The sequence below is a fragment of the Odontesthes bonariensis genome, chromosome 9, assembly GCF_027942865.1.
Source record: "Odontesthes bonariensis isolate fOdoBon6 chromosome 9, fOdoBon6.hap1, whole genome shotgun sequence".
Lineage (NCBI taxonomy): Eukaryota > Metazoa > Chordata > Actinopteri > Atheriniformes > Atherinopsidae > Odontesthes > Odontesthes bonariensis.
The window spans coordinates 5,854,771-5,869,223 of record NC_134514.1 but is presented as its reverse complement, the minus strand read 5'-3'; the positions used below and the strand labels follow the sequence as shown (position 1 = coordinate 5,869,223).

The 14,453-nt window shown below is 44.0% G+C and overlaps 1 protein-coding gene across 3 annotated transcripts in view; it reads right to left on the bottom strand.

Annotated features, from left to right (window-relative positions):
* The window catches only part of nova2 (NOVA alternative splicing regulator 2), a 98,402-nt gene extending 83,949 nt beyond the window's left edge, over positions 1-14,453 (bottom strand). Inside the window, exons 1-2 of one of the 3 annotated variants that reach the window (XM_075472846.1) lie at positions 12,431-13,394; positions 9,884-9,952 (exon numbers count right to left, since the gene is read on the bottom strand). In XM_075472846.1, the coding sequence (XP_075328961.1) occupies positions 9,884-9,952; positions 12,431-12,587 (226 nt within the window). In that variant the 5' untranslated portion in view covers positions 12,588-13,394. Of the gene's footprint in view, positions 1-9,883; positions 9,953-12,430; positions 13,395-14,383 lie in introns of those variants that run through there. The other 2 variants (XM_075472848.1, XM_075472847.1) reach the window with 2 other exon arrangements.

The window sequence follows — 14,453 nt, the reverse complement described above, 5'->3', positions numbered from 1 at the left end:
GACCTGCTTTAGATAGAGGCTAGCTAATTATAACCGGCTCGTATTAATAAGGCTGGGGAATTGGTAAATATGAAACGCACGTGCACACACGCACATATGCATACGCACACAAGCACAAGACCGAGGCTGCATCACAAAGCAGAAACAAACACGCACTCAGAAACACCTCCTCCGCAAACAGATCGTTTCCGACATCTCATAAACAGGCCCACACACCTTGGCAACATGACTCATCATGTATATTAGAGGATGTAACGCATGACTCATGTCCATCACTTGTGTCTGTTGCATGGTAACACTTGCACATGTTACCATGGAAATCATAAAACCATGCATCTATGTGCAGCATGCGCTACAGAAGAGGACAAGCGTGATTTATATAGAAAAAAACCTGTGAAAAAAAAACTTTCACGACTTCATTCAGAACATATTTTGGGTGTGTGCTTGTGCTGATTATCTCTTAAATGTCAGGTGAAAGGTGTTAACAATATGAACCCATTTATAAAGTTTATAAAGCCTACACACCCATCAAATAAACCTTTAAGAGTCTTGATCCACCCCTCATTTCTTTATATTTAGTTTCCAAGCAGCCAGACTTTCTTGTACTCTTTTAAAGAGGTTTTTGAGCAATAGTTCTGCAGCTTTCTGAAGGTTTTACAAAGTTTTTCTTAGGGCATTTTCTGCTTTTTCACTCATTAGTACAGTCCTTGTACCTGGCCAATTTGTTTAACTCTGAGCTATGAATCATTCAGGCAGGAAAAAGGCTCCTAACTCAAGGGATGAACCAGTGTTGTGTCCACACAGAACAGACAACTTAGCAAAGAAGCCATTTTAAACTGGATCTTTAGGCACTTTGTTCCCAGCAGCCTGTCACAGAGACACATCATTTGTTCCCATTTCTTTAGCTGCATGTGTGAAAAACAGCAAAGATAACACAGTCTGACAGACAGAAAACAGGATTTCTGCAGCAACAAGGTGATTCCCAAAGAGCTGTTAGCTGAAAACTTGGCATATCTCAGCATGGTGTGCAGTGTGTCCTTAAAACATTTGAGGAAACTGGACAAGTGGAGGACAAAAGAAGAAGAGTCAGGCCTAAAGAACTATCTACAGCAGATGAACAGCATCTGAAAGTGATGTCCTTTTGCATTATTGAACACTTATGCAGACTTATTATAACTGCAGAGCTGTGGAGTTTATTTCATTATTCAAGACAGACTGTATTATACTTAGGAAATAAGCCTTTAGTGGGTTTGACCACTTGAGTGACTGAGTTTTCATATACATGCTGTTTCACTATCGGCCTCTTCTTCCTGCATTGCACCACATTGGAAACCACAATTTACACTAGAGCTTTGTCAACATTCCTCAAGTTTTATCAGGTGCATCTGGACATAATGGTCCATGAAATCTTAATAGCTTCTTTTTCCTCCTCAAAGCTCAAACCTACTGCAAAACTTCCATTTTCAAGACTTTTAATTTAATATTTTTCACGGCTCACATATCATTCTGCGGCAGAGAGAAAAAAAACGAACATCGATGTGTGATATCCCTTTAAAAAGCATTGTTTTGTAAGCATAATATTTGCTTCAAGTCACCACTGACATCCAAGTCCAGCTTGAACACAACCACAAAGAGCAGTTTGGTTATATTTCCGCCACATTTCCATAAAAGACCAATTCAATATATATTAATGTCAGAATTAGGATTGCAAACTCGGATTATGCGTAATTACATCGCACAGGTACATGTCGCTCATAATAGCCCCAGAACACTGAGCTGGATTCTCTCATTGTCACGGCTGACCCATCAGTGTCAAAGCTAAACTTTACTTCCCTCACACCTCTCATCTAATCAGCTGAAAAACAAATGAAGATATTCGTCCGTCCATGAAAAATTTCATGAAATAATTCAGTTTTTGAGAAGAGAAAAAAGTTAAAGCTTTTGGGTTTATGCTTCTCAGAGAAAAACTTTCCGGGAAAATAAATTCTTATTGGTCTCCTGTTGCTTTTAAAATTCAAAATTCATTTTTAAAATGAGCCCCCATGGTGGAATAACCGTCCGAGGTTAAGCCAAAAGCCTGCAAGTCAAACCATTCAGTCCCCTGCCGATGTTCGCTGGGACTTTTATATTAACGGTTGTTGAGAAAAGTCAGAATGATGTCATGCTCACTGCTCGCTGCTTCTGTTTTCTGCATCTTTTTACATAAGAAGAACCATCAAAGATGCAGCGCGTCTTCTCCCCCCATGTGCAGCGACTCTGGCGTGCGAACGGCGTAATGAGCATCTAAACTTTCACTAGAAAAACACCATAATTACAACAGTGGTGATTGTTACTGATTAGTCCCCCCTGTTTTATCTGTCAGGGACGACGGAGGGGGGCAGTTAATAAAGGGTTACACTTTTGGGGTCCATAATAGACCTTAATATCATATAGACAACTGAGAGTAACACTGCTGAAGCTGAAGAAGCCGTGTTCTGGAACAGCTAACCAGATGTGCAGAGGTGGGATTTTTGGGAGAGTTTGAACGTTTCACTCCTTTGTTTTTTCATTTTTTACACAACAGTCAGATACGGATGGATGTTATTAGGGCATTTACACACATTATATAATACTAATTGCTATTTTTCAGCATCAGTAATTACTGTAGTTGATAAACTTTCCAACCCAAAACAAGCTGCTCATTTCCTCCAGTACCTCTCTCCACTCATTTATAGGAGCATATTCACATTAATATGTTGTATACCGCACACAACATGACAGCTAAACAGGACCGACTCAAAACACAGGCTGTTGTCACTTGACTTTTTCTATCCAAATGTAATTGTGGGTACTTTTGCAGAAATAGCTTCTGACTATGTGATTGCACTCGGTTTCTCAGATGATGCAGACTGCCAGACTTCTGGCGGTCGAATTAAACCACGACAATCCCACAAACCAAAAAACACAAACACTGAGACACAGTTAAGAAAATAAAGAAATTATATTCGGGTCGGAAACAAAGAGTTACAACATCAAACCTTCTACAGAGCAGAGTAGGAGTGTGTTTGTGTAGATATGGTGTCTGCAGCTGAGTAACTACAGGGTTCCCTCCAGGCTGCTGTGATGAGGGTCTTTGTTTTCACTCCTCCGAGCATCTCACACACACACACACACATTTTCTTTTACACATCAAACGGACTTTTTCTGTCATGAATGGAACCAGCAACGCGGACACTGAGTTTACAGCAAGGCCTCCATGTGAGTCCATGTGAGTCCATGTGAGTCTCCACCCTGATGTGTGAGAGCAAAAAACTGCCCATCTTCCAGCCTCCGGGATCTGGAGATGTGGAGTTTGTTTACAATAAATAATAAATCCTTCTCCAACACGACATAACTGGATGTGTCAACAGTCCAATCTGTTGCTAAGGCCCCTGCAGACCCGCCAGGCCCAGAATAGGCTCTCCATGCTGAGGGATTGGGGGCTCAAATCCCGGGATCTGGTGTCCACGGGCCTGCGGAGTCTGGGCAGAACGGCTGAAGATCACGAATCCCCTCCCGTGTTTTTTTGTTAGTTAAAAACAAACACGAAGGTTTCTCCTGATTCCAGATTTTTAAAGAGGTAAAAGTTTCTAATAAATAGCTATTTCTAGATTCCTTCAAGCCGTCTTGTCCTCAAAAACAACCCCCCCCCCCCCAAAAAAAGTCAAAGAGAAAGCAGTGAAATTCTTCACTTTTGAGAAGCAAACGAGTGTCCCTTTGTTTGTAGAAAACTGTCCTACTGCTGACCACAGCTGGGGAAAACTTGGATATTACATCCCACTTTATGTAGAACACTTATGTTGAGATATTCAGCAAATTTAGAGTCACAGTGTTAAACTTCTCTTGGAAAAATAACATGTTATTTGATGGTAAATCCTAACTACCACCGAAACAATGGTCAGGTCTCAGGTCAACAAATCAGTCAAAGTCTTCAGCTGTAAAATATCTCATGGACAGAAAACTCTACTCCCCATATTCATCCCTGATTTTCTTGCTCACACGCCGGCAAACAACTCTCTTTCATCTCATTTTATGACCTCGGAGGCGTGACTTTTCAGGGGATCTAAATCAAAGCATCAAATTATGGATAAAACTAGATTTCACTGGAATGTTTTTCAGCTCCACAATGAACTCATTCACATTTACAGAGATTAAGTAAAAAGAAAATAACATTAGTATGAGCAAATATCAGAATCTGCCATAATAAACTAATATGGGTCAAATGTAAATAAGAGCCCCTCACGAGGGGAAGAGTCTTAAACAGTGTGAGCAGAGCCTGATAAAGGGGGGCTCGGGTACGGAGGCTCGGTACTCTGGGGACTTGGAAAATATTCATCTCTCGTAAGCAGGGAGAGTTAAGGGGGGCAGGCTTTGTCTAACACACCCCCTCCAGTCCTCTTCTCTTTTGTTGGGAGGTATTGCACACACACACACACACACACACACACACACAGGCGTAAAGCTCTTGAGCAGCGAGGCTCTGAGCAGCTGTCTTCGTTCTAAAAGATGGCCATCGTCACTCGTAAATACCGTGAGCTCGCAGAGGAAATCGTCCTTTTGCCTCTCCAACATTTGAATCTTTTACTCTTCTCTCGTCATTAATTCAATCGACTGAATATTTGACATTTCAGAGTGCAGAATGAGCTCAAGTTCTTTAAGCGCCTGGTTTTTAAAGAGGCCAGCAGCCCCCTTAAACCCCTGGACAGTCAAATATGTAGAGAGGAAATGAGAGGAGTCCTTTAAATTCTAATTTATGAATAGAGACGCAGCCTTGTTGGAGGGATTCAGGGATTTTAGGGACTGAATTTAGAAGCCAATATCACAAAGTTATGTCTGTAAAGGGGTATAAAACACTTGCTAAATAACAATACTGTGGTTTGTTTTACGCATGAGCTCATTTTCATGTGACAGAAGCCTGCTTGAATGACACATCGATGTTAAGATAATTCCTTACATTAAAAAAAGGCTCTTTTTTTTAGTGACAAAAACAAAATTTTGCACAGAGTGCATCCCAATAACTGCAGAAATGTGTATTTAAAATGAGCAGAGCTCTGACATTCCTCCATTTATTCGTTACAAACGCACCACCGTAATGCTTTAGAATTTGAGCCAATCAGACGCCTCCGTGATGAAACATTCGCCTTCATCAGGGCGCAGAAAACGAAGCAGACACAGTGGCGAACAAAGCTAACTGAAGCAGCCGCCTTCTGTCCCTCCCTTCAGAGTGTGTGAAAATCGGGTCGTATTGTTCGCTGACTGTTCCAGAGGAGGGGCCCCATCCCTGTGTCGGCCCTTTCATCCCTCCTTCATCCATATTTATCGCCACTCTGTTCGCCTCACCTATCAGCGCCTGCCTCGCTGTGACCAAAGTCTCACTCCACCAATCACATGCCCGTCTTTGTGGGAATACTCCCGCCTCCCTGCGCCGACACCCCACCCTGTACAATGCTTTTTCTTCGTCTTCTTCTTCCTTTTTTTTTTTTACTTTGACGCAGTGGCTTTAAAAAAGAGCAAGAGTTGAGACTGTAGGAGGAGAAGCAGATTCCTGCCGACGGCGGCTGTGGATCGATTTGGCGGCCTCGGAAACGGTTGCCGAGCGAGCGTCGTCAGTGGTAGTGTGTGTGCGATTGATGGAGGGGGTGGCGGAGGATGAAATGATGGGAGGACGAGGGTAAAGGAGGACAGGAGGAGGAGGAGGAGGAGGCCGCAGTCGTGATGGGCCGAAGCAGAGAATGATTAGTATGGATAGGCAGGAGAGGACGACCGGAGGGATGAATCAGGAAGAGAGGGGAGGACGCTCCAGCTTCCATGTGAGCAGAAGGCAAAATATAACTGTTGTTTTGTAAGAAAACATCTCAAAAGTCCCACCGACAACCTCACGGTTGTGGTTTTTAGTTGATAAAAGACAAATGTGGTGCGTCTTCTTCCTCAGTCGGATCGATGCGAGGAAGGCTGCCCTGCGCTGAGAGGACGGCCCGAAATAAGACTCACAGCAACACTCAGATCAATAACATCTAAGGCCTGGGCTCAGGCAGCCGAGGCTCCCTGCACAACATGACTGAGCGTATGTTAAGGGTGCGCACGGATCCATTTACACACCCCTTCATCTCCCTCATTAAATTTCATCTCTGCTTTCTGCAAGTAAAGTCAGACATAAAAGACAAAGACACAACGCACTGAAAGCTCCCGGTGTACAGCCAGTCCAGTCCTCTAATGTCACTTGGCAAGGGCGTCTCAAGCTCCAACACCCTCCTCCTCCTCCTCCTTCCCAACACCAGCCAGTCATCCATTTACTAAATGAATGTATTACATCTTACAGGCAGGAGAGAAGATGAAAAGAGGAAAAAGATGATGTGAAAAAAGAATAAGAAGAGATGAAAAGGACTGAGAATTTATCAGCTGGTCAGCAAACTTATTCTGCACACACACACATCTTCTGTTGAACCTGTGTCCCGAACAGATGTTCATTTACTGACCACCTACATGAAAGCAAAAAGAAGAGAAAAAACACATCCGATTTATTCTGTTTGTGCTTACATAAGAGTTCCTAATGGCTTATACAAGCGTTTTTTGTTTTTTTCACCTGAAAGCTGCATTTGTTTTGAACAGACTATCAGGCTAAAAGCCTGCTGGTGGGTTTTGGAGAACATACCAGTTACCTACAGCTCCTCAAACTAACTATTCCAGTGTTTTAACCCCCTATGATGCAGATACTGTTTAGGATTAAAACGTCACCATGGCTACGTTCACACTGCTGGCAAAAGTGGTCCAAATCTGACTTTTTTTTGCCTTTTTGTGAGCCATATCTGACAGTCTAAAAAGCACAAATCTGATTTCTTTTTCAAATCAGAGCCAGGCCACTTTCATATTTGATCCTAAAACCGATATCTGATGTTTTTTCAAAACGCTCAATCTGAAGAGTCATGTCGAATTTCATCTGACTTTTATGTCACTGAGGTGAGTTCTGTGCCGGAGAAGGCGGGACACGGCCAGAACAAATGGAAACAATGGAAGAAACAAGCATGGCGGACACCCTTAATGAAGCCAGTCAGTAGAAATAAAGCGAGGCTTTGGACTTAATTAAACTCCCTATAATTTCGTTGGCTCCACTTGCACAACAACTTCAGAAGTTCTACACGCGCGCTCACATGTTTAGCATCCGTATTTACTTCGGCAAACGCAGCGTGCTGCGTGTGACGTCGCGTCTTCTTCTGCGCATGCGCAGGCTTCAGGGTCCTAGACCGTTCACACCGGCATACGATGGTGGTTGCATTTAAATTATAATTAAATTATAATGTGACCAACCACGCAAAAAGAATGTGCCACGTGTGAAGTCCAGGTTTGAGATAGATTCAGTGAGTTACTGAAACCTGCAAACATAAATTATTATATTATTTAAGGAAAAATATCTGCTCTGAGCTCCTTTCTCCTCCAACACAGCCTGAACCCTCTCAGACGAGCTTTCTGTCCTTTCTTTAAGGAGTCTTCAGGAATAGTTCTCCAGGCTTCTTGAAGGACATCCCAAAGCTCTTCTTTGGATGTGGGCTGCCTTTTGTTGCGTTCTCTGCCAACATGATCCCACACTGCTTCAGTAATGTTGAGCTCCGGGCTCTGGGGAGGATTCATCCCTCCATCAGACCTGCTGCCACTGATTTTCAGCCCACTTCTTGTGTCCTTTGGCACAGCTCAGCCTTTTCTCCCTGTTTCCCTTCCTTAAGAACGGCTTCTTGACAGCCACCCTTCCATGGAGCCCATTTCTGATGAGGCTTGGGCCAACAGCAGATGGATCAGCTGAAGGTCCAGATGCATCTCTCAGCTCCTGTGTCAGGTCTTTGCTGGAGTTTTTCCTCTTTCTTAAGGACATCACTTTCAGATCCTGTTCATCTGCTGTAGATAGTTCTTTAGGCCTGACACTTCTTCTTCTGTCCTCCACTTGTCCAGTTTCCTCAAATGTTTTAAGGACACACTGCACACCATGCTGAGATATGCCAAGTTTTCAGCTAACAGCTCTTTGGGAATCACCTTGTTGCTGCAGAAATCCTGTTTTCTGTCTGTCACACTGTGTTATCTTTGCTGTTTTTCACACATGCAGCTAAAGAAATGATGTGTCTCTGTGACAGGCTGCTGGGAACAAAGTGCCTAAAGATACGATTTTAAATGGCTTCTTTGCTAAGTTGTCTTTTCTGTGTGGACACAACACTGGTTCATCCCTTGAGTTAGGAGCCTTTTTTCTGCCTGAATGGTTCATAGGTCAGAGTTAAGTGGCTTAACAAAGAAAAAACTAATTCCTCTGAAAATGCTCAGGTACAAGGACTGAAAAGGAGTGAAAAAGCAGGAAATGGCCAAAGAATTAGATGACAAGAAAATCTGGCTGCTTGGTAGGAAATGGAAAGAAATGAGGGGTGGATGACGACATGATGTAGTTTTTTTTCATACAGACCAGCAGGCTAAAAGTTAGATAAAAATAAATGTAATCTTATAAATAATTATCACAAGTTCAGCTACACAGCTGCTTTAAATGTGTATTATTGTCCTTAATAATGTCGGCACATGAAGGAATTTGATTACATATCTATTTGACGACATTTAATGATTTATTCAATTACATATTTAATGTGATTTAAAATCCTGTTTCCAGGAGCCTAAAGCAGCATTTCCTCCTATTTACGATGATTAAGGCCGACTGACCAGAAACATTTAATTCCAGACTAATCTGAACTCTCCTCAGTCTCAATAATATTAAGATGTTATCATTCTGCTCCTGCAAAGAGTTTCTTCTCCAGATGAACATCGTCTCTCGAAACAACAAATCAAAATACGAAACCCTAAAAAGCAGATCCATAAATTAATAAATTACTGGGAGATTCTACCTCTTTTTGTCCATTTTGATCAAGTTTAAATGGCTGAATTAAATGTTAAAAATGTGCTCATCGTATGTGTGGAGAGGGAAAACTGCGTTCCTTTAATGGAGGGGAGAGCCCCGCTGTGCTGGGTGAGGGGCACTCATAAGAATGGGTTTGGGTTGGTGGATTAGAGAGGTGGTGAGGGTGGGGGTTGTGAGCAGCAGCCACTGCAGTGACTCATTGATCTTTCCGTCTTTAAGACCGTCAGCTCTTTATGAGACGTTTGTGATTTACGACCCGCAGAGCTGGAGGAGTCCCATGTTGTCCCACGTCTACCCTCTGACAGCTGACCAGCTCTTTCTTTCTTTCTTTCTTATCTCACTTGCTGTTTTCTTCACACACACATAATATATAGTTAAACCCTGGATTCAGGAGCGAAGCAGAAAAAAAAAAACAAGTCCATATTTCTCTTCGGCATGGAATTAAACGCTTTCACATCTACAGATGTCTACAAAAGAGTAGATGGAGTTGAAAGGAAAAGCTAACATCTGCTTGTTTGAAAGGAAAAAAAGCAGTTTAGTTAAAGTCATGTGAATTTTACCGCCATCAGACAGTATATCACACTTTGAGGATAATAAGCCAAGAATGAACATTTGAACAATACATCAGCAGATGATATGGCTAACATGAGGTCAAAGGTCATCAGCAGCACTCATCTGTGCACTTATCATGACAAAATAAACACTGAATTTGCATAAAAAGCATGACAATGGATGTTATGGAATTGATAACATACAATATAAAGAATATCAGCATGCATTACCCTGAATCATGAGAAGAATGATGGTGTTAAATGTTACTTTAAGTCCTATTTAAATGCCAGGCCCTGCAGTTGTCGGTTCGCCTCGTTAAAGACCCTAAAATTTTTAGATTTGGTCAATGCTAAATCAGTTCTGCATTGAGAAATGTTACATTAAAGATTAAAAAACAGGTAGAAGATCAAAATCAAAGTCTTGTCTTACCATGAGTCTCAGTTTCTTGGTGAGGGAATACAATGCCTTCAGTTTCAAATAGGGGCTGCAGGAAGGCCACTACAGAGAGAGGAAGCACAGGGGTGGGGAGTGTGTGGCGTGAACTAATCATTCAGAGACACAACCATGATCATCTACTAACTTTAACTTCTAATGTTAGAACCGCAGCTTGGGTGCAGCTTCAGAAATATAGATACAATAAAAAGACACTTTTCTTGGTGAAAAAAATACGGCCTCTGTTTGGGTCAAAGCAGCCACCATGTTGTGGTGAATGTGTTCTTCTGAATAAAGAGCCAGAAACATCAACAGTTACTGGATCTTATATTCAATAAGGAAGAAGTTATTTAGGCTGATCTCAACAGTGTTTTCCCAAACTAACAAAGTCAAATAAAGACCAATTTCTTAAAAGATCATAAAAAATAGAACAAAATACATTTGTAAAACAGAGGAGAGAAAGACCCCCAACCAAGCTCTGATTCCTCTGTTTTTCTTCTCTCGAGGGGCTCGTGTTTGGATGTTTAAAAGTGTCGACCTTGCTGCGGTGCAAGCGTCCTCTCTGCCTCAGTAAAAGTCTGTTCAGCCGTGCCGTCATCCTCATCATCATCATCATCATCATTGCAACCTTTTCATTTGTCTAAATGGACAAGCTGCCCGACTGTTATGCAGGCAGGAGGAAGGTCCCCTGAGAGGCAGCCGTGGGTTTTTACATACAGCGAGGAGGAGCCTTTAGCGCTCTGAGTGCTGCATCGATCTGCAGTTAAACACTGCTGGCTAACCCGCCGCTCACCCCTGCTCAGCCTAACTTTCTCGCTGTCTGATTATTACTCGTGAGGATGGCTGTCACGGTTCCTGCTGGGACTTAAAGGCCCGATCCCACTCCCCCCCCCCCCTCCTCTCTGACCTTACCCTTCTGCTTTCCTTTTGAGGATCAAAGATTAGGGGTCATCAAGACACCCAAATAGTCCCCGAACACCAAAGTTGATGGAACAGAGGATCACTACTCCTTAATACCCAAAAAGAAAAGAGGCACCTTACTTCTGCAAAACAGAAGGGTAGGTTTAAAGAGTCTGTTTTGGTCATTGTCCGGCCAACTCATTTACAGAGGTGGCACTCGTGATCTTTAAGACTGTGTTTACCTCGTACTAAAATCCTTGCTTTTTTAAAGTAATTGTGTCTTAAGACGGGTTGGTTTTCAGAGGAAAACATATTTGCAGTGTTTTATTGAATGATCCAGAAGCTACTGAGGGGAACTGTATGGCAATTTCAGTATGAGAATGTTAATCAGTCATGCTGACACCCCTCTATATGATCGAGGCGCCTATCAAATTAAACCTGCTCCAATTTATCCCTGAATCTTAGATCTTGATTTCTGTTTTATATATGAGGTAATGGGCTTTAAACAGCTGTCAAAGAACCAATAACAGGCTCCCTGAAAATGTAAAAGAACACAACATTGAACCAACTACTTATAGAGGATGAGTCCCCTGAAATCTAAAGCTTCTAACCTCTGGGGGTGTATTGGGCTCTCGGTTTATGGCATATCGGAACAACTCCTGAACCTTTACCAGCTCAGTTTTAAGAGTTGCTGCTCCATTAGAGGTGTATTGTATGTCCAAATGTCCATGATGGGGTGCATGGCCAGCATAGGCTGCTGATGGTTGTAATGCCAGGTGATGGGAATGCTTGGTGCATGATAGCATGTAAACAAAAACCAAATATGGTGATCACCATGGCGACATATTCATATTTCATCCAACCCTGAGAATCATGGAGAAACATCATCGGATAATCTCACGGGTATTAAAAAAAAACGTCTCCCTCCTTGCTGCAGGAGGGCAATGCATGGTGAGAATATACTGCAATAACACTTCAACGCCGTCGCATTCTGAGCTGCTCCAGATTCCCTGGTTTTTTTCCGGCTCGCCACGGGCCTGCTGTTAATATGAGCCCGCTTGTTTATCCGCTTGTGTAATTGTACACACGGCGGCGACGGTGGCTGATGTGGGAGATTATCACAAGGTCATCCGTCGACGGGATGAAACCCTGCGATCACGCACTAGCCTGATCTATCTGGCTCTCACTTGTTTACATCCTTATTTTGGCTCCAGCATGGCCGCTGTGGCTCCGCGTAATTCGTAAGACGCAATTTTTAAAAAAAAACACACACAAAAAAAACCCCACCAAATTCGGCTGACCTAGAGAGGGGAAATGATTCAGGATGTTTGAGAGAGGGGGACCGACGCTTCCCTCCAAATCCCCGCTCGCCTCGGCTCATTGTTTCCTTTCCATCAAAAGCGGCGACCCGTGATTATTTTTAATGCTGATGGAAAATGACTGTCGCTCACGAGGGAGCGCATAAAAACATCCTCTCTCAATTTATATCACAAATACGAAATGTGAGAAAATGCGGCTGAGCCACGCCACGGATTGAGCTCCAGAATGGGATCAACCTGCTCTGCTTTCTCTCAGCCTGTCTCATATGAACCAACATTCACCGAAACCCGGACCGCCTCCCAGCATCCCCATCGCTGCTCTTACCTCCCGTGTTTGTGCGTTTGGTGCTGCTGGCCTCCGTAGGGGTCTCCAGGGGTCTTTTACGTGAATCCGGGGGATCGGACTCCATGTGTGGTTGTTGATTGTGATGGTGAGGATTTGAGAAAATGCCGTTTTGTTGTACTGCTCCGCCGGCCATCATTTTCGAGCTTGCTCTTGGATGCTTAAGCTGCGTTTGCGTTTAAATCCCCCTTTACCGTTTTTTTTTTTTTTTTTTTTTTTTACGCAGCGTAGCCGTAAAGATGAGTCCTTGGAGAAGGCAGAAGCGATTTAAGAATGGGAAAATACGCCTTTTTTCTTACGGACGGGGCAGGTTAGCTGCGCTGTTCTCCGCGGAGCGCCGTGCGTACAGAGAGATGCTGCGCAGGGGTAGAAAGAAAGAAACGCTGAGCGGCGGATGATCGGCTCAGAGAGGGAGAAAATCCGAAACCTCTAAGGATGGAGTGTCCTCTGGGCTGCTAAAAACCTGCAAACGGATCAATCTTCCATAAACCTTCAGATATGGGTACTAGGATATGTGTATCATTCCGCTGCAACCAGTACTCATGTCAGGAAGAACAGGATGGTGGCGCTCCTCTGCAACGTGCCGGCGAGACGGAACAATAAATAAAACAAAAACAAAAAGACAAAGAGGAGAGATCAAGCCGAGGATCAAAGAAGGAAAAGGGAAAGTCGCTGGAGCAAAAAAAAAAATACACAAGAAAATTAAAAGATCCGATGCGTTATTTGGGTTGGCTTCTAGAATTTCGTTCTTCTTGTCCGATCCTGGCTCCAGTCGTGAAGACACCCCGGGGTGGCGGGTGGGTGATGAAGGTCCGGAGACGCGGAGCTGCGGGAAGACACAGAGAAAGAGACGTTTTGCGCTGCTCGTTCTCTCGGTGAAGATGCTGCAGTCTTGCGTTCAGAGCATCCCTCCTCTGACTGGCTGCTGGAGGAGGCGCAGGGGAGCGGCTGACGTCACTGGGCCACGCGATGCCTTTATTGGACCACGAACACTCGGATTTTCCACGCACTTTCCAGCATTTTTAATTTGTGTTTTTCTTGCGCGTCGTTGACAGTTAAGCCCCAAAAACAATCTCTAAGGGAAACCCATTTACTGCCTGAAAGCTGGTTCTTAACGAAAAAAAACGGGAAAAATCAATGTGTAACCTAAAGTGCGTCATATCAGTCCGCCGGGCTCCAATATGCCAGGTTTTCTCGGAAAAATACAGATCCTCCATCCACTTTTTATACCCGCGGGGGGGCTGGAGCCTGTCCCAGAGGCATGCGCAACCTGGACGGGTTGCGAGTCCATCACAGGGCCAGAATACGCATCTTGCAAAAGTTAAAACACAAGGGGTGCTCACATGCGCACCAGCTCAGCTGCCTTATTTCCGTCGACCAGTGAAGGCATCGCCGGAGAAAGCTAAAAAAAAAAAAAAAAAAAAGAAGGAGAGAGAGAGAGACGCCTCCATTTGGACGCGATTGGCCGAGGCTGCATTTCTCCAGCGGAACGATCAGGAGTCAGATATATCCGCCCGGTGGAGTCACATGACGGAGAGAAAAGGATGCGGCGGCGGGGTTTTTATTCGGTTCCAACAAGTGCCGTCAGGTGCCTGGAGGCTCTGCGGCCGCTGGAAGCTCTGCAGCCCTACCTGTCAGCTGGATGTAGAGAGCTCTGCCTTAAATTCAAATGTTAGAAATAAGCAACGTGTGAGACTTCAGAGGATGTTTCTGACTGCCTCAGTGGGAGCCCCGCAGCCTGGGACGCATGGCAGTGACCCGTGGGTCAGATTACAGTCCCTCAGCCTCCTCTGAACACAAATCTGACATTTTGGGCAGTTTTGTATGATCACATTACAATGATGACATTAATAAGCACCCGTCCAACACGTAGGAACCTGCGCGCCCGGCCCATCTCACCTAACCCCCCCCCCCCTCAGCCGCTGTGTGACCCACCTGTGTGTGCTGCTCCTGACATCTCTGCGTCGCTCTGCCTGGGTCTGTAGAGGGATCCTCCGGCACTGCG